At 36.8% G+C, this 25054-nt stretch overlaps 1 protein-coding gene across 7 annotated transcripts in view; it reads right to left on the reverse strand.

Moving 5' to 3' along the window:
- Positions 1–25054, reverse strand: part of Adam22 (ADAM metallopeptidase domain 22) — a 229243-nt gene that overhangs the window by 190925 nt on the left and 13264 nt on the right. For all 7 annotated transcript variants that reach the window (XM_027956108.2, XM_071612104.1, XM_071612133.1 and 4 more), the window contains exon 3: positions 3844–3920. In XM_027956108.2, coding sequence (XP_027811909.2) covers positions 3844–3920 — 77 coding nt within the window. The remainder of the gene's footprint in view (positions 1–3843; positions 3921–25054) is intronic.

Below are 25054 nucleotides of genomic sequence, written 5' to 3' on the forward strand. Positions count from 1 at the left end.
GTTGCCGAGCTATTTTGGCTTATCTACTTTTCCCACCTCATTTAATAACCCTTTTGGCTCACTCTGTCCCACCTTCGGGAAGCCATCTTTCTGTCTCTCAAACATGCTAAGCTTGTTCCTGCCTCGGGGCCTTGAGGACCACTTCCTCTGTCTGAAGGCCCATTATGTTCAAAGGACACCTCCTTAGAGATGGCCTATCCCTGAGAATCATGCTGGAATAGCACCTCCCACACCAGGCACTCTATTAAGAACACTGTCACTCTCAAAATTACCTTACTTAACATGTTAATCGTCACTCTGACTCCAAATGCAAGCTCCCTAAGAATGGGGACCTTATTTCCTTGTTTCTGAGTGCTTAGTGTCTACAAGAGCTCTAGATACTTAGTCGGTAGGGACATAAAAAACGTGTATATGTGTGTACACATGTCTGCATGCATGCATAAGTATATATATATATGTACATACACATATGTGGATAACTGTGTATATATGTATATATATATATGTATTTATGTATATTCAAAATGAAAATAAGGATAGCAAACTAGTCAACATGAATTTGTCTTAAATTTTGTATTAAATGTACATTTGAATAAATAAATATTCATCATAATGAATGTAGTGGAACAGCAAGATATAAAGATTTATTAATAACAGTGAGAGATCTATTGTTATTCATCATCATCATGTAACATCATCATTTAATTATACTCTTATCCTCACCACTTATTTTTATCATCTTCATCAACCACACTGCAAATAGAGCATGGTTAAAGAAAGGAGACTCTTTCAGAGCTAGCTTTCAATTCCAATTGAATTTATACCCTTTTACCCACTTTGACTCCTGCTTTCCCTACAAATTCAAGGCCCCAGTGGAAAGCAGGCAGAGGTGACTAATTGGCAAATGATTCTCCTTATTGAAAGACCAGCCTAAACTTGCCCATTTTAACAGAATCTGGGGGCTTTTTGCCTGACCTTGTACCTGCTTTTCTCCCACCTCTTCCCACTGTTTCCATAATGCCTTCCATTCTGCCTGGTCACCCTGTCTGCTATCATGTCTTACCCTAGTTGTTTTCCCATCCCCACTGTGAAATGAGGGGTGTTTTGTGGGGAGCCTGCTATAAGGATTATAGAGGGAGAGAAAAACTGTATCGTTGTGACTGAAATAAGAAAATGATTGGGTGAGAATCTGTAAAATACAGTTAAAATTTTGGAGTTGGATCATTCAAGATCTGAGAGCTGCACAACACAATCTTGTCTTTCAAAAAAAAAAAACAGGCTATAAATGATGACCTCCTTCTTCATAATTTTCTTGTATATTTTACATCATAAAACAACCAGCCAAAGTCCACAGGAGGGTGTGCATCTTTGTGGGGTGTGTCTCCCTGTGTTTTTTGTCAGGTCACTTTTATAAAAGGATTGATGGAAATTTTTTTTCAATATTCTTTCATTGTTTGGGGCAGTTTAATTATTCAACTTTGGAAAAACAGGAGAGAGATCTATAGGAAAAGACTTGGCCTGAATTTCTCAGGGTCTATAGTTAAATGTCTTTATGGAGTTCTTCTTTGTTCCCCCTGAGGAATGTTTCACAATAAAACACAACACCCCTCGCAGACTTCTGGAAAGGTCCAGTGTAGCCTCAGGACTAGTTTGGCCAGGCCAGGTCAAGCCATATGTTTGGTTTTATTAATATATCTGTCCTAAAGAGTGAAATTTCATAATTATGACCCGATAAAGAAAATTTCATCATTCTGACAAAATAAGAACCAGCTGTACTTTTTGCTTTTTAACCTTTCACATTTTTTATCTTCCTCCTGTAGAGATTACAACCAAAAGTTGAACTCTGGTATAATCTGGTTGTAGATAATTTTGTTTATTAAACATTCTGAAGGCTTATCATATAATGATACTCTTCCTTCCATTCCACTCTAAAAATAAGTATTATTGGATCCATTCTGCAACTGAAATCCCGCTACACATAGACTTATTTAATTTTCCTCGAGGTTAAAAAAAAAAAAATCTACTTGTCCCCCAGTGTTAGACTTGTTTCATAAGGAGGAAACAACAACAACAAAAAGATAATATTCAGTTTTTACCTTCAAGCTCCTAAACAATAGAACCACAATAATGACAGATACTGAATCTATAAAATAAAAAAAATAAAAACCTGCCTACTCACCACTGTTTAGAACCCTGGCAAACAAAGGGAACATACTGCATATTTCTCAGCCTAGGCAAACTTTATTTGTGCCATTATTTTATCCTCTATACTCCTGGTAATTTCAAATTTGCATCGAAATAAGAAGAAAAATGTCCAATGCAAGTTCCTGCCAATATCTGGAAAAAAAATTCTTGCTTCACCCTCAGTATTCCAAGCTTCATGCTCTGATAAGTATGGCCATATGTGTTTCTCCTTGAGAACAGAGAGTTTTGGGACTCAGATTTCTCCAAGGAGGTGAGGCAGTTTGAGCACAATGAACATGAATAAATATCACTCATTTGAGTACAAAAAGTCAAAAGAGTTCCTTTGGGTCAGGAACCAGAAAACAAGGGACTATTTAATAATAATGAATACAAAGGAGATATGGGATAGAGTCACTGAAATGGAACACCTTAGGAACCCAGCTTTTCAAATCTTGTCTAGTAAGGTAGCCACTAGCCATACATAACTTTTGAACATTTGAACTATGACAAATGAAGAACAGAATTTTTACTTTTTTTTTTTTTTTAATTAAGACAGGTTCTTGCAAGGTTGTCCATCAGACTTCTGGGCTCAAGCAAATCCTCCCCCTGCCTTGGTCTTCTGAGTAGCTAGGACAACAGGCTTGTGCCATTGCACACAGCTAATTTTATTTAAATTGATTAATTTAAATTTAAACGGTCACAAGTAGCTGGTATTTATTCAGAGAAGTTCAAGCTATGCTTCTTACATCATTTTAAAAATTAAACTGACAGTCTTCAGTATAGCTGGTTCCCCACTCTAGACTGCTTAGGTTCCAATTCTCACTCTTGGTCTACCTGTCTGATCTTCTGACCTCAAAACTGTCTTCCTGAGCTGTTGTATAGATGCTTTTAGTAAATCTGTGATTCATCGCTGCCCAGAAACTCAGGCCTGGAAGAACTCTGGTCTCTCCCCATTAGCTTTTGATAGGAAATTGAGTACATTTTTTAAAATTAGTGAAAAAGATTAAATCTAGTGATCTATCAAAAGCCTCCTCCAAGTCTGAGGATGGAGCTCAGTGCTAGAGCACTTGCTTAACGTGTACAAGTCCCTGGTTTCAATCCTCACTAAAAGGGGGTAAAAAGTCATCTTCCAGTCTAAAATTCTAGGTAAACAACTGACTATTTCTAAAATCATACTGTAAATACAGAATATTTCTACTACTCTACGCCTCAACAAAACATGCCCCTGTATCAAAGCATCAAATAGACACTAGGCATTATTTAGCATCACATATCATACAGCTGATTCTCTGAATCATTAGTCAAAAAGTATACTTTTATCTCTTCTGCTGTTATTCAGAAAGACATTTTAATGCCCAAAGTATTATTTTAATATCTGTCATTCATAGGAAACTCATATATATTCTCATATAATATTGAAATAACTCTTGCCTCCATTGTACATTCTTAAATCTGTTACAGCTATGCCATTTCAAATGCATATCTATTTCTTATTATTTACCAGATTTTCTACTTTCTCGTCAATAGATAAAACAGTTTTAAATGCAGTACTAAATTGGTATAGATAACTAAAATGTAGTAAGAAAAATTTCACAGAAGGTTAGGAAATTAGATTCAATGTGTGTCTCACAAAAGAGAGGCAGCTCAACAAACACTTACTGGTTTAACGTGACATCAAGAATGAATGACGTCCCAAAGGCATCAACCTGGAAGCTTGCCTGGTCAACATGAGTCAACTGCAATATCAAAAAGATAAAAGGCGCTTATTAGCCACAGCAATCAGATGAGTAGTATTGCTTATGATTGTTCAAAAAGGTTTACAATATCACAATGAGAGAGCCAGTTCAACATGGAGAGTAAAGGAAAGCATACTAAAGCAAAATTTGCACCTTTTAGAAGCCAAGTACTCACCAATATGAAGTGAACTACCACCCAATCAAGGAAGCCAAGTGCCCTACTTTTCTACTTTGTCTCAAGTGGTTAAACATTCCCTTTCTAAGAAGGCTTTACTTCATTAATCTTATTCTATATTGAATGACTAGCTGCTCTAAAATTAAGCCTTTACATTCAAAAATGAAAACATGCTCAATTCAAGAGTGAAGTAATATAGTGAATATGATCTACGGACAAAGATACAACCTCTACAAACTTTTTATCATATCTCGAATGCATACTTTAAAAATAACACTTCTGGGGCTGGGGTTGTGGCTCAGTGGTACAGCACTTGCCTAGCATGTCTGAGGCCCTGGGTTTGAGTCTCAGCACCACATATAAATAAAATAAAGGTCCATTTACAACAAATATATAATTTTTTTAAAATAAAATAAAATAAAAGTAATACTTCAGCTCAAACTTACCAAACCTAATTGCATAGAGGTTTCCACATCTTCCTAAGAAAAAATCTGAACCTCTGCACATCTAATGCAAATATCACTCATCAAAATTTTCTTGGATAAAAATAATCAGTTTTCTATGCCATCTTACAAACTCCCACAGAGAATCACATGGGCACTCTAAAAATATATAATGTCATCAATAACATAATAATAATATATTGAATTATCATGTGTATTCACTGACTATATATTCAGGGAAATATGTATATGAGTAAGGAAAACTATCTTCCCTCCCCTGCCCCCATACTCTGGATCAAATCCAGGGCCTCAGACATGATAGCAAATTCTCTACCACTGAGAAACAACTCAAACCCTTTTTATTTGAGAAAGGGCCTCATCAAGTTGTCCAGGCCTTAAACTTGCAATCATTCTGCCTCAATCTTCCAAGCAGCTAGGATTATAGGGACCACTGCACCCTGCCAAAACTGTCTATTCTGTTTGACTCCCCAAATACTAATAGAAGCTATATCTAAACCGTAGGACTATGAACTACTGAATTTTTATGTGTCTCTATAGCATCCAATTTTCTGAAATAAACATGTATAACTCTTACAAGGAGAAAAACATACAAATATTATTTTAGAAAGAAAAACTATCAATAACAACTGTATGTATATAGTATGTGAGGCTGATGGTGGGGCTGCTCCTGAGAACTAGCACATCATGGAAGACACATCCTAGAATTCAGTGGGGCAAAAAGAGAACCTCAACCACCCCTAGGTTTTCCTTTGCAGTAAACTATGGGATTAGGTGAGCAGAGAGAGCTTACTTAACAATGATGAAGATTTTTTGTAAAGAAAGGATAATTCTTCTGTTTCAAGCTTTTGGAAGAGACTGGGGTGGAAGAATGTTATACCTCAGTTCCTAACATATTCCCATTCTCATAAAACCCCAAAGATGAAGAGCCTTCTCTCATTTGCCATTAACTTTAACTCCTCACTCTTCCTAACCAACACCAGGTTTTTCTTAATACAAAACTCTTCTCCCCTAATTTCAAAATCCTCCATAATTACCTTCCCAACTCACTCCAGGCATAATGGCCCAGAAGCTCCCAAGCACCCCCTTATACCCCATCTACACTGAGTTCTCTCTTCTGTAGGTCAAAAGCTCTGCTTATTCCAATTTTTTCAATGGCTTTTGTTCACTTTTTTTTTAGTTAGAAATATTTTAATTACAAGAAAATCAAAGGATTGAAATGCAGCAGGCATTAGGAACATATAAACCAAGAAGGTAATAGCTACCAGACTTCTGCCTCTAACTTTTTTACTGAGGACTTTTCTGAACCAAACCCTTCAACAAGGCAGTTTCCCAGAATTGGCCCTACCCATTTTAGGACCTAGGTCAAATTCCTCCTTCTAATATCTGCTGTAGCTACCATAACAAAATACTCTAGGCTAGATGGCTTACACTACAAAAATTTCCTTTTTCACAGCTGTGGAGGTTGGAAGTCCAAGACTAAGGTGTTGACAGATTTGGTTTCTCTTCTCACTGTGTACTCACATCGCCTTTTCTATTGGACATATATATCTGATGTCACTTCCTCTTCTTATGAAGGCATCAATCCTATCGAACTAGGGACCCCAATTTTATGATCTCATTTAACCATAATCATCTCCTTTTAAAGGCCCTATGTTCAAACACAATCATATTGGGGGTTACAACTTCAACACATGAATTTTGAAGGGACACAATTCAGTCTATAATACTTCTCTTCCATGGGCTGGGGCTGGAGTTCAGTGGTAGAGCACTTGCCTAGCAAGTGTGAGGCAATGGGTTTGATCATTAGCACTACATAAAAAATAAATAAATAAAATAAAGGTATTGTGTCCATCACAACTAAAACTTATTTTATTAAAAATTTTATTTATTTATTTATATTTTAGCTGTAGATGGACACAATATCTTTATTTTATTTATTTATTTTTATGTGGTGCTGAGGATCAAACCCAGGGCCTCGCACGTGCTAGGCAAGTACTCTACCACTAAGCCACAACCCCAGCCCCTAAAACTTATTTTTTAAAAATACCTCTCTTCTATGAAGTCTTTCCAACCTCTTTCCCTCCTCCTCCTCCTCCTCACTTCAGGTCAGGGTCACATCACAGCTTCATTACTGACCAGCATTAGGTACTTAAGAATTGTTTTATATATCACCTGGATGCATCAATGAATACGGGCACAGCTATAAATTACCTGCATACTAAAATACCATCTTTCCATCAGGGTTGTTCTTAATGCCATGTCAATGGATGTTGTTCCTTCTGCCTAAAAGCTCTTTGGATCATGTTTTGGGAACAGCCTGAGGAAAGCTATGCTTACCAGAAGTGATGTCTCAATTAAAATGAATCTCTTCCTCCTTTATTCTTCTTGTATGACTATTATAGCTCTTATCTCAGTCTCCTTTGAATTACAAATGTGAGCATTATAAATCTGTGGTGAAGAGGGCAGAAAGCCCAAGCTACTTACCAGGGCATCATAATTAGAGCTCAGATCAAGGTAATATTACATTCTGTTTTGGCAAGGTATTTACTAATTCTGTCTAGTTCTCTTTCTTCTTTTTATTTTTTATTATTTTAATTTTTATCTTTTTGGTACTGGTTATTGAACCCAGGGGTGCTTTACCACTGAGCTATAGCCCACAACTTTTTATTTTTTATTTTAGGACAAGGTCTTACTAAGTTGCCAGGGTTGGACTCAAACTTGCAATCTTTCTACTTCAGCCTCTCAAGTCTTGGGATCACAGGCAACTTCTGTTTTTAATCAACATGTGATAATTATACAAGTTCATGAGTTTTAGTGTGTTATTTCAAAATATTTACAAAATGTGAACCAATCAAATTAGGGTAATTATATCTCTAGTTCCTTACTACTTCTTTATGTCGGGAGCCTTTGAGTTCCTCTCTTCTAGTTCTTAATAAAATATATACTAGGTTATCATTGTAAAGTGGGACTACTGTATAGTAGGACACTAGAATCTATTGCTCCTACCTATTGTGGTACCTATTATCCATTTCTCTATTCATTATCCCCTTCCTCTTTCCAACCTCTAGTAAGTACTATTCTACTCTCTCCTACTTTAAAATTAACATTTTTAGGTTGCATATATGAGACAGAATATGCAAAAAAAAAATTTTTTTTCTGTTTGTGGTTTATTTCACTTAACATAATGTCCTCCAGTTCCATCCACTTTACTTCAAGTGAACTCTTTTTTATTTTTTTTATTTTATTTTTCCTCCAGCTCCATCTTACAACTGGTATTTTATTTTATTGGCCTCAATCATGTCCCAAGGACAGACCCATATATTTAAGTTCAAAAGAAAATCTACTGACAGCTAGCTTAACTGCCATCAGTAAACAACAAAACAAAACAAAAACAAAAAATCTTGCATTAATTACCAACTGAACTATATCTCCAGCCCAAACCTTGCATTATTGAAAGAAAAAGGAACAGGGGCATGTTAATATAGTTTTCAGTAAGGCAGGCTTCTTCAGACTGTACACAGATGGGTTCATTCACAAACTTCTGAAAGTGTACCAATTTCTGGAAACTATTTAGATTTTGGGGGGAAAGGTGGTGAAGAAGATTGGCCATGTTTCTGCTCATTAGAGCAGAAGCTTACCTTCTAGTAGAGGGATATAGAAAGTGAACAATTAAATAAAAATAAATTCGAAGGTAAAATACACTATTCTCAGATTTAATAAAATAGAGTAATGCTGTCAAGAATGCCCAGGAAAGATGGCATCTAAGGTGGTCCCAGAAGACCTCTCTGAGGAGGTGACTTCCAGGGGCAGCCTTAATGATTAGAAGGGATCTAAAATGAACAGAATAAATGTCCGGCAAGGTGCCCACACCCTAATTCCTAGACCTGTGAACATGTTATATGTCATGTGGCAAAAGAGACTGTGCAAATATGTTAGTTAAGTTCCTTGAAATGGAGAACTTATCCTAGATTATACGGGTGGGCCCAATCTAATAAAATGGGTCCTTATAAGAGGGAAGTAAGAAAGTCACAGTCAGAGAAGGAGAAGTAATAGTCAGAATGAAATAAGAAAGAAGTGATAAGTCAAGGAATGCATGCAGCCTATAGAAACTAGAGGTGAGGAAATAAAAATCTCCTCTAGAGCCTCCAGAAGAGCACAGTAAAGTCCACACTTTCATCTTAGCCTTATAAGACTAATTTCAGGCTTCTGACCTCCAGAATTGTAGGACAATAAATTTTCATTGTTGTAAGTCACAAGTTTCTAGTAATGCGTAATAGCAGCAATAAGAAACTAATACAAGCTCAGAGGCATTGTCCCTGAACATTTAGAAAAGCAGCTCAAATAAAAAGTTGGTTGCACCAGTGTTCAATGTCACTTTCCTCCACAGCTTTGTTAAAACCAGGGCACCAATGCCAACAGAATTGACTTAGGTGGGGTCACAAGGATAAAGCCTCAAACATAGGACTTACCAGTAGTATTAGTTTGTGTTGATATAACAAAATACTCAATACTGGGTAGTATGTAAAGATAAGAGATTTATATGGTTCATAATTCTGGTGGCTGCAAAGTTCAAATGGCATACCATCTAGGCAAAGCCTCCACTAGCTATGTCAAAACACGGTGAAGAAGCAGAAAAGGAACCATGTGCAAAAGTGGTCAAGTGTATGGGGTGGCCTCACTTTATAATAATCCACTCTTATGAAAACAATTTGGTCATACAAGAACTACATCAATCGCTGGGCACAATAACACATGCCTATAATCCCAGAGGCTCCGGAGACTGAGGCAAGAGGATCGTGAGTTCAAAGCCAGGCTCAGCAACTTAGCAAGGCCCTAAGCAATTCAGCAAGACCCTGTCTCTAAAAAGAAAAAAAAAAAAAGGCTGGGATGTGTCTCAGTGGTTAAGTACCTCTGGGTTCAATTCCTGGTACCGAAAAAGAAAAAGAAAAAAAAGAACTCCACCAATCCCTCCTGAAGGCAGTGGCCTCATGTCCTAATTACCTCCCACCAGGCCCTACCACTTAAAGGTTCTACCACCTGGACACTGCCACACCAGGGACTACACTTGCTGCACACAAACCTTTGGGAGATACAGTCACACCACATCCAGCCAAATCTGACTTTCATTGATTACTTTCCAATGTGTCCAGTCTATAATTAAACCAAAGAGAAGAAACATGGTACTTGGAGAAATAATAAAGAGAATCACACTGAATTTCTGCTGCACTAACAACCCAGCTTACTATTCAGTTCCACTAAAGTGAGCCAGAATGGTTTTTGGAAAGTTAATCTTACACATTGTCTTTTTAGTTGAAAGGAAAAGGAAATATTTGAGAAGAAAGAACTAGTATAATATCAGATTTTCCTTTGGGACGTAGAGAAAAAATATGACATATTATCAAAGAAAAATTCTTTCTTTCTTTCTTTTTCTGCTTTTTAAAAAAATATTTATTTATTTTTGAATACTAGTACTAGGGGTTGAATCCAGGGGTGCTATTCCACCAGCTATCTCTCTATTCCTTTTTTTTTTTTTTTCTTCCAGACAGGGTCTTGCTAAGTTGCCCAGTAATCGTCATTCTCCTGCCTCAGCCTCCAGAGTCACTGGTATTATACACATGCACCACCACACCCCAGCACCAAAGAAAAATTATAATACTTACTAACTTTAAATTGAATGTTGAAAAACATTAATGATGGGGACAGGAGATGCAGCTCAGTGGAGGAGTGTGGTTAGCACATGCAAGGCCCTGAATTCAATGGTTCAATCCCTACTTCCCCCTACCTGCCCTCCACCACACACACACACACACACACACACACACACAAATAGTAATGGCTCTCAAGGATATGTGGGAAATAAAATTTTGTAAAAATATACTCCTTCAAATTATTACATAGGAATAATTTGTGATTTTTAAAATCACCCATTACTTCAGTATCAAAATGATATCAAAAAATCCCTAGAGTTCATATAATACAACATCCTTATTTTACAAGTAAGAAAACTTAGGTAAATGTATGCAAAAGTCATTTGCAAGGACAGAGAGATGGTGACAGCAGGCATCTTGCCTGCTGGCAGGCCCCTCCCTCAGACTGCAACTCCTGGCTTTCAATCTGCGACTCAGGGGTGCTTGCAGGTTTTACTGAGTTCTAGTGAGTAATTATTATAATAGGATCATCACTTGAGCCATGAAAATGCTCTAAACAATATTTTAAGGGATATTGAAAGAAAAACCAAACATGAAAAGCAATCTTTAAAACTGTTTTCATCAGGGGAAAAAAATCAATAATGTTACCACATCTGACACACAGAATGTTTTCTAAGGCCCGTCTGATTACAACCTTAGAAATTGAGAACTTCAGTAAAAAATATACATGGAGCCAGGCATGGTGGTACAGGACTATGATTGTAACTACTCAGGAGATTGAGGCAGGAGGATCTCAAGTTCAAGGTCAGCCTGGGCAACTTAGCAAGAGCCTATCTCAAAATAAATTTTTAAAAAGTCTGGGAGGTATAGCTCAGTGTTAGAGTACTTGACAAGTTATGTGTGAGGCCCTGGGTTCAATACAGTACTGGAGAAAACACACACACACACACACACACACCATACAAAGAAATCCATTTTTTAAGGAAAAAAATGACATAGGTATTGTAAATGACATTTACACAAGATATGCAACAAAAGATTCAAGGGGAAAATATAAAATAACTATCCAGATGGCAAGAGCTCTTAATAAATCAATATAATTACATAAGATTAATTTTAATTTTTAATTTCAAAAATGAATCATAGAATCTTAGAACCAGAAGAACCTGATACATTCCCCAGATTGAGACCTGTTTAATATTCATGGCAGTATCTGAAATTTAAATATGAATATAACCCCAAACTCTTTATGCACTTAGCTTCTTGGCAACCTGTCCATTTTTCTAGAGTCAACCAACCAGGGCCACCCTTCATATCCCAGAGAGCAAAAACAAACTTTTCAAGACTTCCTTATTGATAACCAGTTTTTATTTTTATTTATTTATTTTTGTTGTTGTTTTTCCCAAAGCAAAGTTGACTAAAACATTCATGATCAAATCAGAACTTTAGCCAGGCGCTGTGGTGCATGCCTGTAATCTCAAAGGCTCAGGAGGCAGAGGCAGGAGGATCTCAAGTTCAAAGCCAGCCTCGGCAACTTAGCAAGGCCCTAAGCAATTTAGGGAGACTCTGCCTCTAAATAAAATATAAAAAGGGCTGGGGATGTGTCTCAGTGGTTGAGTGCCCTTAAGTTCAATCCCCAGTATGTATAAATAAATAAATAAATAAATAAATAAATAAATAAATAAATAAATAAATAAAATCAGAATTTTGACACAAGGGAAAAGAAAAGGTAATTTGGGTTCTTAACTCCAACCCCAGTAAAATCAATGGACATGAACAGAGTACAGGTATTACCAACCAAGTAGTATTATACAACATGGTAAGTGTAAAAGTAATTAACATTATTGAAAAGAAGTGTATAATTATGTAACAAAATCGTTAGCTACTCTGTTTCCTAAACACTTCTTTGCCATTTGAAGGTTACAACTTAATTTTTAAAAAATACAAATGCGGGCTGGGGAAGTGGCTCAAGTGGTAACGCACTTGCCTGGCATGTGCGGGACACTGGGTTCGATCCTCAGCACCACATAAAATAAAGATGTTGTGTCTGCTGAAAACTGAAAAATAAATATTAAAAAACTAACTCTCTCTCTCTCTCTCAAAAAAAAAAAAAAAAATACAAATGCAATTCCTGGAAGTCTAATATTTTCAGTTTGATAGGAAAAAAAATACCAATAGCAAGTTACCATTTGAATATGTTATTCCTCTTTTATATCAAAAAATATATTATTGTAGGCTCACTGTAATTACCCTATCTCCTTAAGTGAACCTCTGACAAAAGAGCTAAAAGACTGATAATCAGATGTGTACTAAGACTACTGTTTCTCATGCTACAATTTGTTGTGGCCACAAGGGCAGGATAGTTTTCCCTTGTCTAGTCAGTTAAGATACAAGATAAATCTCATAAAAGAATTGTACTACAATGGCATTTGTTAACAAAGCATTCTACCCAACTTATCTACCTAATACAGAAATTAGCATGATACGTTACAAACATAAGTGGTTTTCATCCACATTTCTGTATTGATAACTGTGTTAAATACCTTTTCCTTTTTTTCCCTCTAAATCTGGTCAATTCAATCACCCCTATAGTTTTCATAATCTCTACCATATATTGCATCTAATTTACACATTATCTTTAGCTCAACTGTTCTTCAAAATTCAACCATCTGCATTACTATTACAAAAACCAGAAAAGCTCCTGGCAGTGGGGTATTTAAAACAAAAAGAAACAAAACAAAACCACAGTCTTTAAAGAATGAACTTCAAAGAGCTAAATTGGGTTTGAATTCTGGATTTTCCATTTACAAGTAGAATTATCTGGGGCTAGATGTTTGATGTTTTGCACTGAAGGTCCTCATCTCTGAAGAGCTAAAATAATGATACACTTTGTAGATATGTTGTAACAAATAAGTTACAAATAAGTCCATTCTGCCTTTGTAGAGATCTGCCCATGCCCCAGGGATAGAGGAACAGTTATACAAGGTCTCCACACCCAGGACACTCACATAGTTAAAAAGGGAAGCTATTAACAAATTATTACAAAATATGTATAAGTGCAATATAGGTATGTAGGTACAAAATACAACAGCAGCCCAACTGTAGGGTTAGAGAAGGAAGAGTTGGTCCCCTCAGACTAACTGCAGAGATAAGCACTCCAGTTAAAAGGAACAATTTAGCTATAAGGATGGCCTGAGGCCTTAGGCTTTAGCTTAAGCAACTCCATTTTAAACTCCAGTTTGAAACCTGCAGTCTCACCAGGCACAACTAACAGAGCCCTCCAGTATGGCCCTCAGGCATAAATAAGTCACTTTTTCCCATCCTGAAGTCTCTGGCATGTTGCCCTCACCCCATAAGGGAGAAAGGTGAAAAAATCAAGGTGGGGACCACCAACCAGATGCTTTAATCTCAGGGCAAATGACATCACTGAGAAACCCAATGGCAGCTGATAGGGATCAAAAGGGTGGTCAGAAGCCCCAAAATTTAGTATAAATGAGGGAGCAAATGAACAGACATTCAGCCAGCCGACACTGATGCCCTCGTGCTGGAGAGCCTGATGAGGACCTGGACTGACTTCCCAACTCCTCTCATCATTTGCTTGATCCTCTGCGTCTTCTTACATCTGCCTCTTGCTCTCAAACTCTACAGCCACATGTTGACCCTGGTGAGAGCCACAACTTCTCCCTACAACCCTCTCCTCAATCAGCGGGCTGTCAGCTCCACCCCAGGAGAAACCTGACCTGGTTCCTGCACTGATCACCAGAGTCTGAGTGAGTGTTCATCTGCTGGACTTAAAGCCTAAGGCTTGAGACTTTTGATCTGACACTTGAGCTTAGCACGCAGAGGCAATGTCTGTCAATGACATTGTGTTTGTAGTGCTTAGAATTAATCTAGAGTTGTTTGCTGTGAATTGATTACATCTATTGCAGTGCCTAGCATTAAGGATTGTCATTTTCTTGATTAAGAACCTATTGAGTGGGCTGGGGATCTGGTTCAAGCAGTAGCGCGCTCGCCTGGCATGCGTGGGGCACTGGATTCGATCCTCAGCACCACATAAAAATAAAATTAAGATATTGTGTTCACCAAAAATAAAAAATATATATTAAAAATTCTCTCTCTCTTAAAAAAAAAAAAAGAACCTATTAAGTGAAATTGTATTGAGTGATTTGAATGAATAAGCATTGAAAAGGCAGAAGTGCATGAACATTCTTTATTTCTCCCCCTCAAATGCATAAGTCACAACTTTTGCCCATTACGACAGAACCCCAATCAGGAAACTATGAAAATGCTAAATTTCTGAGGGGAGCAAAAATGAGGCATCTATTGTGATGATCAAACTATAGACATTAAAGAACTTCTGAACCAACCGTTCTCAATCCTGGCTGCATGCTGGACTTGCTTATAATATTTTTGTTTTTAACGTACTAATGCAGTGACCCACAATTTACAGATTCTGATTAATTTGGTGGATCTGGAGTGAATCCCAGGCATCAATGTCTTTTAAAAAGCCACCCATGAGATTCTAGGGTATGGTTATGAATTGAAAAGCCCCCATCCCAAAACAACCTAAGAAATTTACTCTTTATCCTAAAAGAAATAGGAAATGGATATAAAGGTCTTTGCAATGGTATATATTCAGTAAACAATAGTTTCTGACCTCTTCTTCGCTATTTATGATCAAATGTGTTTAACTTTGAAAACAGTTGATCTACTTACTGAAGTCCTCATATTTCTCACAAGTTTGCCTGATCTTCTGCATCTTGTTTTTTTTTTTTTTTTTTTTTTTTTTTTACAATTTACTACCTAAATTTGTTGTTGAGTTCACCAAAACAGAAAAAGTCTCATTTTTTCTTTTTTCTTCTTCTTTTTTTGTTTGTTTGTTAAAGGGGAGAGGGAGGGCCAGGGTTGTGGCTCAGTAGTAGAGCGCTTGCCTAGCATACAAGAGGCATGCTAATCCCCAGCACCACATAAAAATTTAAAAAATAAAATAAAAGTACTGTATCCATTTACAACTAAAAAAAAAATATTTTTAAAAGTTGTGGGGGGTAAGGTAGTGAGAGAAAGCCAAAAGGAGGAAAAAGTAATTTACTATGATGACTTTCCCAGATAGATTAATTGAGGACCAATAGGTTTTCAAACATCTCTATAAGGACCTTAGCATAGTGTCTCCCAGAGACACACACATTGTACTTTTTGAGAGAGAGAGAGAGAGAGAGAGAGAAATTGGAATTCCCATGGTATTCTCTAAAGAGCTATCCATGTTAGTGTAAAGTACGACCAATTCTCATGGAATTCTCACCTAGTAGAACTCATTCTCCAACTTATCCTCCAAGTTTCAGTTCTTGCTATTGACTTTAGTTAATGCAAAAAAACAAACAAAAAACCCCCAAAACCTTATAATTGATGTAAACAAAAATCTATTGCCTTTGTTTGGGGACATATTGCCCCAAAACAAAAATTATGTTGTATAGATCTTAGTACCCAGGATATACCTACATAAAGCCACACATACTATAAAAATTGGTTTTCCTTGAACAAGATGAGTTCTTAAGAGACATTCCCTGAATTTGCTTTGCCAAATTTCCAGTTCTGAGGGGACTAAAAGCCCAAGATTCTGTGATTTCCTGGCTGCCAATGCCCCTTCTTTCCAGTGGCCCCTGCTCCAATGAGCCAGAAGTGGAGAGAGAATGCCAACACTGACACTAGCGCCTATTTTCTCATCTCCATTCAGGAAGTCAGGCAGCCTCATTACCTATTTATGCTTCAGTTATCTTCTGATAAATCAGTCTCTCCATCATCTTGGCCATTAACTGCCCATTACTAGGGCTTCAATTTAAGGCCTGAACAAAAAAATGCTTACTCACATAATCCTGAAAGTCAAAGCAGACTTTAAGATACTTAGTGGCTTGAGAACAGTGAAATATGTAGTTATGTTGAGCTGTAATTAAATCTGAGTATAAAGAACCCCAATACTTGGATGCAAGGAAATCAGCACACACACACACAAAAAAAATCTCTCAGATGAATCAACCCTGGGAAACTGATACCCTTCCTTAGTACAGCAAAGGCCTGGGAGAAACACACTGAGAGCTCTTTCCGGCCCTGCTATTGACTAGATATTTGAGTGGAGTTATGAAAACTTTCTATGCTTCATCTTGTCCCCATATGTGAACTGAAAATAGTCATAATTATACAATGCTGTGAGAAAAATACTTTTAAACTTTTGTTTACAGTGAAAAGAGCATAAAAAAGCTTGTTGCAGAGAATACAAAAGTACAAAAAGCTAAGTAAAGACAGGTTAAAAAAAAAAAAGTAGAGGAGGGAAAATGAGTGGTTAAACTACCATACTCTCCAATGAATAACTATTCAGCTTAGCACTAAATCATACAATTTTAAAAGCAGACTTGGGAATCAGAATTGTCTCTGCCAGCTGGGTCACAATCTGTCCTGGAGGCAACATCAGAAATAGGCCAAGTCCAAAGAATAAAATTAAGAATGGTGAGTTGTTCACATCAAGACTTACTTCACCCAGTCCTGTTATGTCAATGGATCTTTCTTTGCTTACTTGATTTCATCTTGCTTACAGATATCAGAGGTGTCTGAGAGTGAAGGCTCACTTCCACTAAAGGGCCAACGCGAAGCATGTACAGAAAGAAAAATCAGAAATACCACTGAACAAAATGCCATGATGAACAGCAGGCTTGTACAGATTCCATAGCATTTTCTTCGGGAAACAAAATTCACATTAGGTTAGAAGACTTTTTCTCTCCTAGAACTAGAACTTTCTAATTCTAGAACTTTTTGCTTATACATGTACATACAACAAACTTTAAAAGGACCACATTCTTTCTTGACTAACATGTCAGTTGTTGCAAAAGTTTTCCAAGAACACCGTCAGGAAATAATCTAAGTAAAATATTCTAACAGCAAAACCTCTGCTGAAGAAGAAAAAGCGACTGGTCTCTAATGTAAAGGATATTCACAAGAAGAGGGGTGGGAGGAAGAGATTGGGGAGAGGGAGATCAGATTACCAGCCAGCTCTGAGAAAACCTTGTCTTAAACAAAGGAGCTTTTTTTTTTTTTTTTAATGCACCCACAGGTTAGAACATAGCTAGAAGCTATTAAAATGAAGTATGACATAAATCAGTACCCCGAGTTTTTAATTAATGGGTGGCCACATACTACTAGCTGGCATCTCTAAATGCTTTTAAGTGTAACTCCTTGCCCTTATATTACAAAAAACTTGAAAGAATTTTGGCCATGATGCATGGTGGAGAGAAAATAAACACCAAATAAGAAAATTATTTTACATGTACTTGGTACATAGTCTTTTTCAGGGATTCTACCTAAAAAACATATTAATCTAAATAGAATCAATAAGAATAATTTTTTCAAAAATTTTACAAGGAAAAACTCTTAAGAAGTATCAAAATAAGGAAGTTATTCTGTTTGATAAAGATAATGGAGATTCTAAATAGTAATTTTAGTTATACTTCCATTATTCAATGAAGCTAGAGCCCTATTATCCCGTCATAAAAAGGTCATGTCATATATAGTTATATGGAGTTGTATCTAAATCTTAGCACTAAACACTAAAAAAGTGAAGTTTTTTTTAAAATACTCTCATTCTTTTTTTTAAACATTTTTATTCGTTGTTGATGAAGTTTTAAATTTTATTTATTTCTTGATATGTGGATACTCTCATTCTTAATCATCTCTGAAAGAAAGAAATGCTATTATGAGACACAGAAAAACTCTAGAAATCAGTTTACCTTATCCATTGTACAACCAATAATGCTTGTGTGTACATGTGCACAGGTGCATACATTATGGCAGCAAAAGCTTATAGTTAACTACAACTAGGAAGAATATTACTATTTGAAACAAGCAAATTTTGTAGTCAAATGAGTCCAACTCTGAACAGCCAGTAATAGAACTGATGCTCTAAATGAAGGAGGTAGAATAGAGATCCTCACTGATCTTTAGACCTAAGACATGATAATTATATCCAGTGATATAAAATCAGAATCAGATGCAGACTTACACTTAGCTCTGAAATACTTCAGACAAGTGAGAAAATCCCATACTCTTAGAGATTTCTATTTGTTACAACCTCATATTTGAATACAAAAAGGAAATCAAATGATTATTCTCATTGTTATGGTTTGACTGCGAGGTGTCCCCCCAGTGCTCACCTGTGAGACAATGCAAGAAGGTTCAGAGATTGGGTTGTGATAACCTTAACCCAACCAGTGAATTAATCCCCTAATAGGGATTAACTGAGTAGTAACTGAAGGCTGGTAGGGGATGGGTGGAGTAGGTAGGACATTGCGGGCATGGCTATTTGGTATATAGCAAGTAAAGTCTCTCTCTTTGTTGCCTGACCATCATGTGAGCTGCTTCCCTTTGCCACACTCTTCCACCAAGATATTCTGCCTCACATTGAGCCCTAAGAAATGGAGCCAGCCACTTATAGCCACTTACTGAGACCTCTGAAACTGTGAGCCCTAAATAAATTTTTCCTCCTCTACATTTGTTCTGGCCAGGTCTTTCAATCACAGCAGCAAAAATGGTGAGTGACTAAACACTCACCATTGTTTTCTTCACTAGCATGAAGTCTTTTTCGGGGGGGCGGAGGGGGGCGGGGGGTACCAGGGATTGAACCCAGGGGTAATTGGATCACTGAGCCACATCCCCAACCTTTTTCATATTTTATTTAGAGACAGGGTCTCGCTGAGTTGCTTAGTGCCTCACTTTTGCTAAGGCTGGCTTTGAACTGAGATCCTTCTGCCTCAGCCTCCCAATCCATTGGGATTACGGGCATGTGCCACTGTGCCCAGTGGTGAACTCAACTCTTAATAGAAAATATTTTCTGTCAAAGGCTGACAAAATTTGATCCCCCACAGTACCAAAAACAGAAAGAATAGATAAATAAAATCCTAAGGAGTCATTACTCTTTAGGGCAGAATGGTGGCACTCTGGAGACACAAGGGAGATCAGAGTCTCCTTTTCTTCCTCTGCTTATTCACTCAGTCTTCACAAAACTGCATGCACACAGGCGCCTACAACTGTTTTCTGTCTGTCCTATATGTGACCCAGGTCTCTGTGCTCTTGATGTGTTTTCAAACAAAGACGAATAAACTAAACTCTCTAGTTCTTGCCTCTCCTGGGGGCAAATGAGGGCAGTTTAATGAGTCCTCCGTGTTTTTGACATGCTGAGTTAAAGAAAGGATTCTTATACGACATCTTGATTTCCTTAAAAAGGAAAAAAAGCCAAGCACAGTTTTCTTTCTGTGTTTTATGATTCTTTTTTAAAACTAGTTGTTGCTTTGAGGCAAATGAATAAAACCTCATGGAGGTCACTTTTCATTTATTTTAACACTCCCCCCACCGAGAGTATCTATTCACTTCTCAAAAGTGTGTAGGTCGTCTTTCTGAACCACCCCCACTGGGTTTTTGGGAAGCTGCCTCTTGGCAAGGACTTCTGACTCAAATGTTCCCCAGACCAGCATCCTCAGCAAACTGCCACCAAGCTGTCCTCTTTGTCCTTCTCTGGCCTCCCCAGAGGGCTCTACACCTCTCCCCACCAAGCCTGAACCCCTGCTGTATGTACCGGACTCCAGGAGAGTCAAAGTAGACTCCAAAGAAGATAAGATCCTACCCACAGATTTATTCTGTCTGGAAAGACCTGCTATTGTTGCAGAAGGCTAGTCCATTGCTAAAGTGTTTTGTTCAAAAGGATTTCCCTCTGTTTTAAACTGCAATGATAACTTAAGAAAAGCTGGAGAGCACAGTAGTCAAAATGTTACATTCTCTAGCCAGATTCCTTGTTTAAATCTTAGCTCGATTCCTTGCTGAGCTAAATAATCTTGGGCAAGTTATTTAGCTCTCTGTGCCTCAGTTTCTGTATTCATTAAATAGCAACAAGAGTACCAACCTCTGAGGATTTCTATGAAGATTGAATAGATGTAAAGTACATAGAATGGTCTAGCTCCGTAGATGTTAGGGACGTTACCCTTCAGAAGTCAAAGCCTGTGTGAACAGAATTTCTTGTTGTAATCAGGAGTCAGAATTGTTCTTGCTTCCTTGGTTACCTTCAGGTGACAATTCCTCTATCCCTCCCTATTGAGTTTCATGCCCTTCAGCTATACCACTTTCTACCCTCAACCCAGTACCAAGTATGACTGCCTTCCCAATAACTGGCACCTTCTGTGACACAAAGTATGTGGTCACTTATAAATTCAAAACAACTCCAACAACTGTTATCTAACAACAATATGAGAATAGTTAATCTGCAAACAGTACTTAGCTAAAAATGGGAAATATTTCTCAGGACTAATATAAAGGTTGCTTTCCTACAGTTAAACTATTTTATTGGATTCTTGATTAGTTACTTCTCCAGCAGTTGTAAACACTGCCGCTGTCATTTAGAATTCGACCCTTACAGGTATATGCTTAAAAGAATCTACTTATTCTCCTTAGAAACTTCTGACCTGCATTGATTCGTGTGTTAATCTTATTCAGCCAACATTTTTTAGTGAGTTTGGTAGTCATTTGGCCACATAACTTGAAATATGCATTATCCACAGTACAGAGGGGAAAGGATGGAACTCTGAGCTTTAGGGAGCTTCAAAGAGTTATATGATTCATTCTTCCTCCTACTTATGAGGAAACGAACATCTAACTCAAAAGTATTTTGAACAAAGATTGTTGAGCCTACTTTATAAGGTTCTTGAAACAGTTTCTCAACATCCATTTGTATTCTGTTCCAATGCTGCATCATCTTATTTTTCCTCTTAGCTAACAAAACCCTGTCTTAATGTAATTTAGGGCTATTTGCTCCATTTGCGAAACAGGATATGTTCAGAGATGGTTTGGAGGTATGCGGCTCATCTCTGAGGCATAGCAGAAAGTATCTGCTGCTTTATGGAAGGTTGGTACTAAAAATACCCACCAACCACACAAAAAAGAGTAATCTATAACCATGTATGTGCTAAAAATACAAAAGTAATACTGTCTTGCAAAGAAAGACGCAAATGAATTGCATTGTGAGACTGTGGAAAGAGGAGGAATATGAATTAAAATGCAGACACCACAGTGAAAATCTACATGGTCTTCCTTGGTGAAACAAGCCAATATTTTGAAATTACAGGAAGAAACCAAAAATACTGCCACAGGTATAGATGATTCCAATGTTTCCCCACAAGTACAGTTTCCAATAAGACCTTTATCATTAATTTTCTTTGGAGTAGTCAAGTTGTTATTAATTCTTGACACACTCTGGCCCTGGGGCCATCAAACTGGTTTTTCTCTCTCCCTGAAATGCTCTTCCTCAAATACTCACAGGGCTCATTCCCCACCTCCTTCAAGTATTTTTCTCAATGTGATCTTCTCTGGCCTAACGAACTACCCTATTAAAAATAACAACCCAAGTCCTGAGATGTAGTGTACTAGTAGAATGCTTGCCTAGCATGCATAAGACCTTGGGTTCAAGCCCCAGCATTGGGGGCAAAAAAAAAAGTACAATCCCTGCCCTCATACTTCCCTACACTCCTAATCCTGCTGTATTTTTTTTTATTTTTATTTTTTTATTTTTCTTAGTCCTTAATACCTGCTAACATTCTGTATAATTCATCATTTAATATGTTTCTGTTTATCTGCTAGAATATGGGCCACAGAATAAATAAAGGGTTTTTTTTTTTTATTCACTGATGTATCCCAAGGACCAATGACAATGCCTGTCACATAGTGGCCCTCAACAAATATTTGTGGAATGAACTAAAGTAAATTACAGGAAATAATTATCCCCCCTTACACACACACACACACACACACTGCATCAGATTGACCAAAACAGTTTTTGAGTCTTAACCTGAAGAAATTAAAAAAAAAAATAGAAAATTTTTAATTACAGAGCTGGCAAGTTTTAGACCTTATAAGAAAAGGAACAAGAATCAAGACCTATTAAATATTTGCCAATCCCCTCAGTTCCTTCATTATTCAAATTGGACGACGAAAAGAGAATTCAAGAATCTCTAGTTCTAGTGAAAACACACTGCAGAGAACAGAAGCTATAAAAAGGCATGATTAATAGCTTGAACATAACTGAAATACACAACTGTACAAAGGGCCAAAGGTGCACAGGAAAGTATAGCTGTTTTTCTCATCAAGTTGGGACTAAAACTGACCCAATGGCCTGATGAAGAAGAGATGTCCCATGAATCCTCTCCCCCCCCCACCACCACCACCATCACTACCACCAGAATCAGCAACAATACTCTCAGACTATTTGCACTTGAGCTTTTTTTTTCTTGAACACTTTCTGCTATGAACATATGATGCTAAAAATAAAAGCATACGGACTTCTTCTAACCTAATTATTTCTTGAGAAAGAGAAATTATACAAACAACTAACTTTGGAATAACAGATTTTGGAAAGAATGTTTGTTGAAAACTGTTGGAAACTCAGGAACACATGGTTGATTGATTAAGTGTTGAAATATTTATTAAATATGAAAATCCACTACAAGAAAAGGGAAGTTCTTCCATGGAGCTGAAGGCTACCCCAACACGAGACAGAGAGTCGTGTTAATAAGAAGCTGAATAAGGTGGGTCTGTGATTGTGGCTGGTAGGTCTGTGGTTGTGGCTCAGCGGTAGAGCACTCACCTAGCATGTGCATGGCCCTGGGTTGGATCCTCAGCACCACATAGAAATAAAATAAAGAAGCTGAATAAATGGATGTAAGAGCACAACTAGTTTATAATGGCATCAACAACAATATGATGATAAAAAGAGGAAGCCAGGGCTGGGGTTGTGGCTCAGTCAGAGTCATAGAGTGTGAGGCACTGGGTTCAATCCCCAGCAACACATAAAAATAAACAAATAAATAAAGGTATTGTGTACATCTCCAACTAAAAAATATATTTAAAAAAAAAAAAGAGGATGCCAGACAGAAAGGAAAAAAAACAATGTATTGTGAATAACTGTAAGTTTTATTAAAGCTGTATTAAAAAACACTGGATTGCAGTTAGAAGGATGAATTTTATGTATGCAAATTATATATCAATAAACTATTTTAAAAAAACAACATAAAATCATTATTGTTTGCATAAGTACATTTCAAATACAAGGCAATCTTGGTTTTCACAGAAGAGCTTCTGAAATCACTTTAATGTACCATGATCAGGATATTTTAGAAAATGAAACAGAATGGAGTAGAATGAAAAGTATTCTACTGCATATAATACGGGTAAGATCTGTTTCATGACACATATTTTGATTTTGGGTGTGTGTGTATGTGTGTGTGTCTGTCCGTCTGTCCCCACATCCACACAAAACTTTTACAGAAATGTTTATAACTGTGTCATTCATGATGGTCAAAGAATGGAAAGAACCCAGATGTCCATCAAGATGAATGAATAAATAATGGGATGTTATTCAGTAATTGAAAGGACTGAAGTACTACTGATGCAAGCTACGATATAGATGAAATTTGAAAGTATTATGCTAAGTGAAAGAAGCCAGTTACAAAAGACCAGAGAGTGCATGATTCCACTTATATAAATGTCTAAGACAGGCAAATCTATAGAGACAAAAAGTAGATTACTGTTTGCCTACAGGTGCTATTTACAGGGGAGGTTGGTATGGGATTTCTTTCTAAGGTAATAAAAATGCTTTGAAATTGTAGTGATTGTTGCACAATCTCTGAATACAACAAAAATCTTTGAATTGTAGATATTTTTAAGTGGATAAATTCTATGGTATGCAAATTATATATCAATAAAGCTATTTTTTTAAATACACATAAGTAAAACATGAATTTTTTATTCCTGAGATTACACTAAGTCGGCTGAAGTCATGAAAACAGTTTCAGAGTTCTTTGCTGTCAGACAACTTCCTGATCTTCAACTTTTGATGTGGGGCCTCTTCCCTAGAACAAGTCCTTAATATAGACCCTTATTTATACTGTGATATACATGGTTAAAACTACTTATACTAAAAGGACTATTCTTTTTTTAATATTTATTTATTTTTTAGTTGTAGTTGCACACAATACTTTCATTTATATGTGGTGCTGAGGATTGAACCCAGGGCCTACACACATTCTAGGCGAGTGCTCTACCACTGAGCCACGATCCAGCCCCAAAAGGACTATTCTTTACTGGTGCTTTATTCAGATTTAAGTCAGCATGTACAGATCTTTTATAAGCATAGAGATTTCCCAGAATCCCATATGGGTAACCTCCCAAGAAATATTTTAAAATAGAAAATGTTTTATATTAGCTTATACCATCAATTAATATTATAAGGAAAATTTATAATTAACAAATATCTAATATAAATATTTTATTATATAGTATTTTTATATTATAAAACTATAAAATAGCATTATAATTGACTTAATTAATTCACATAAATAATAAAAATATTTTACATTAACTTGTTAGTCCATAAAAGAAAGATAAAAACTAGAAAAACTTAAACATTAGGCAACAGTTATATGGGGCTTAGAAATAAAAGAAGATGTTGTCCTTAATTCAGTATCACAGTTTAAAAAATAAGAAATAAATATTAAGGGAAATCATTGGCTGAATATGTCATATGAATTCAGGTCCATCAGGAATACTATATGTCACTCTCTCAGTAGACACACATCATTGTCTTAAAGAAAATGCAGCTCCAGGCAGCAAATGACAAAGCCTGGTGAATAAAATCACACACAAAGGTTAAACATCTAGGATTTATTTTTGTTAGGAGAGACTGGGCTATAAACTGACACGGATGATTTTGTCACAGTGATTAAAGTTGCTGGGAGACAGCAAGGCAGCGTTAGGTGGTGGAATGTC

This window comes from Marmota flaviventris, chromosome 1 (genome assembly GCF_047511675.1).
Source record: "Marmota flaviventris isolate mMarFla1 chromosome 1, mMarFla1.hap1, whole genome shotgun sequence".
Lineage (NCBI taxonomy): Eukaryota > Metazoa > Chordata > Mammalia > Rodentia > Sciuridae > Marmota > Marmota flaviventris.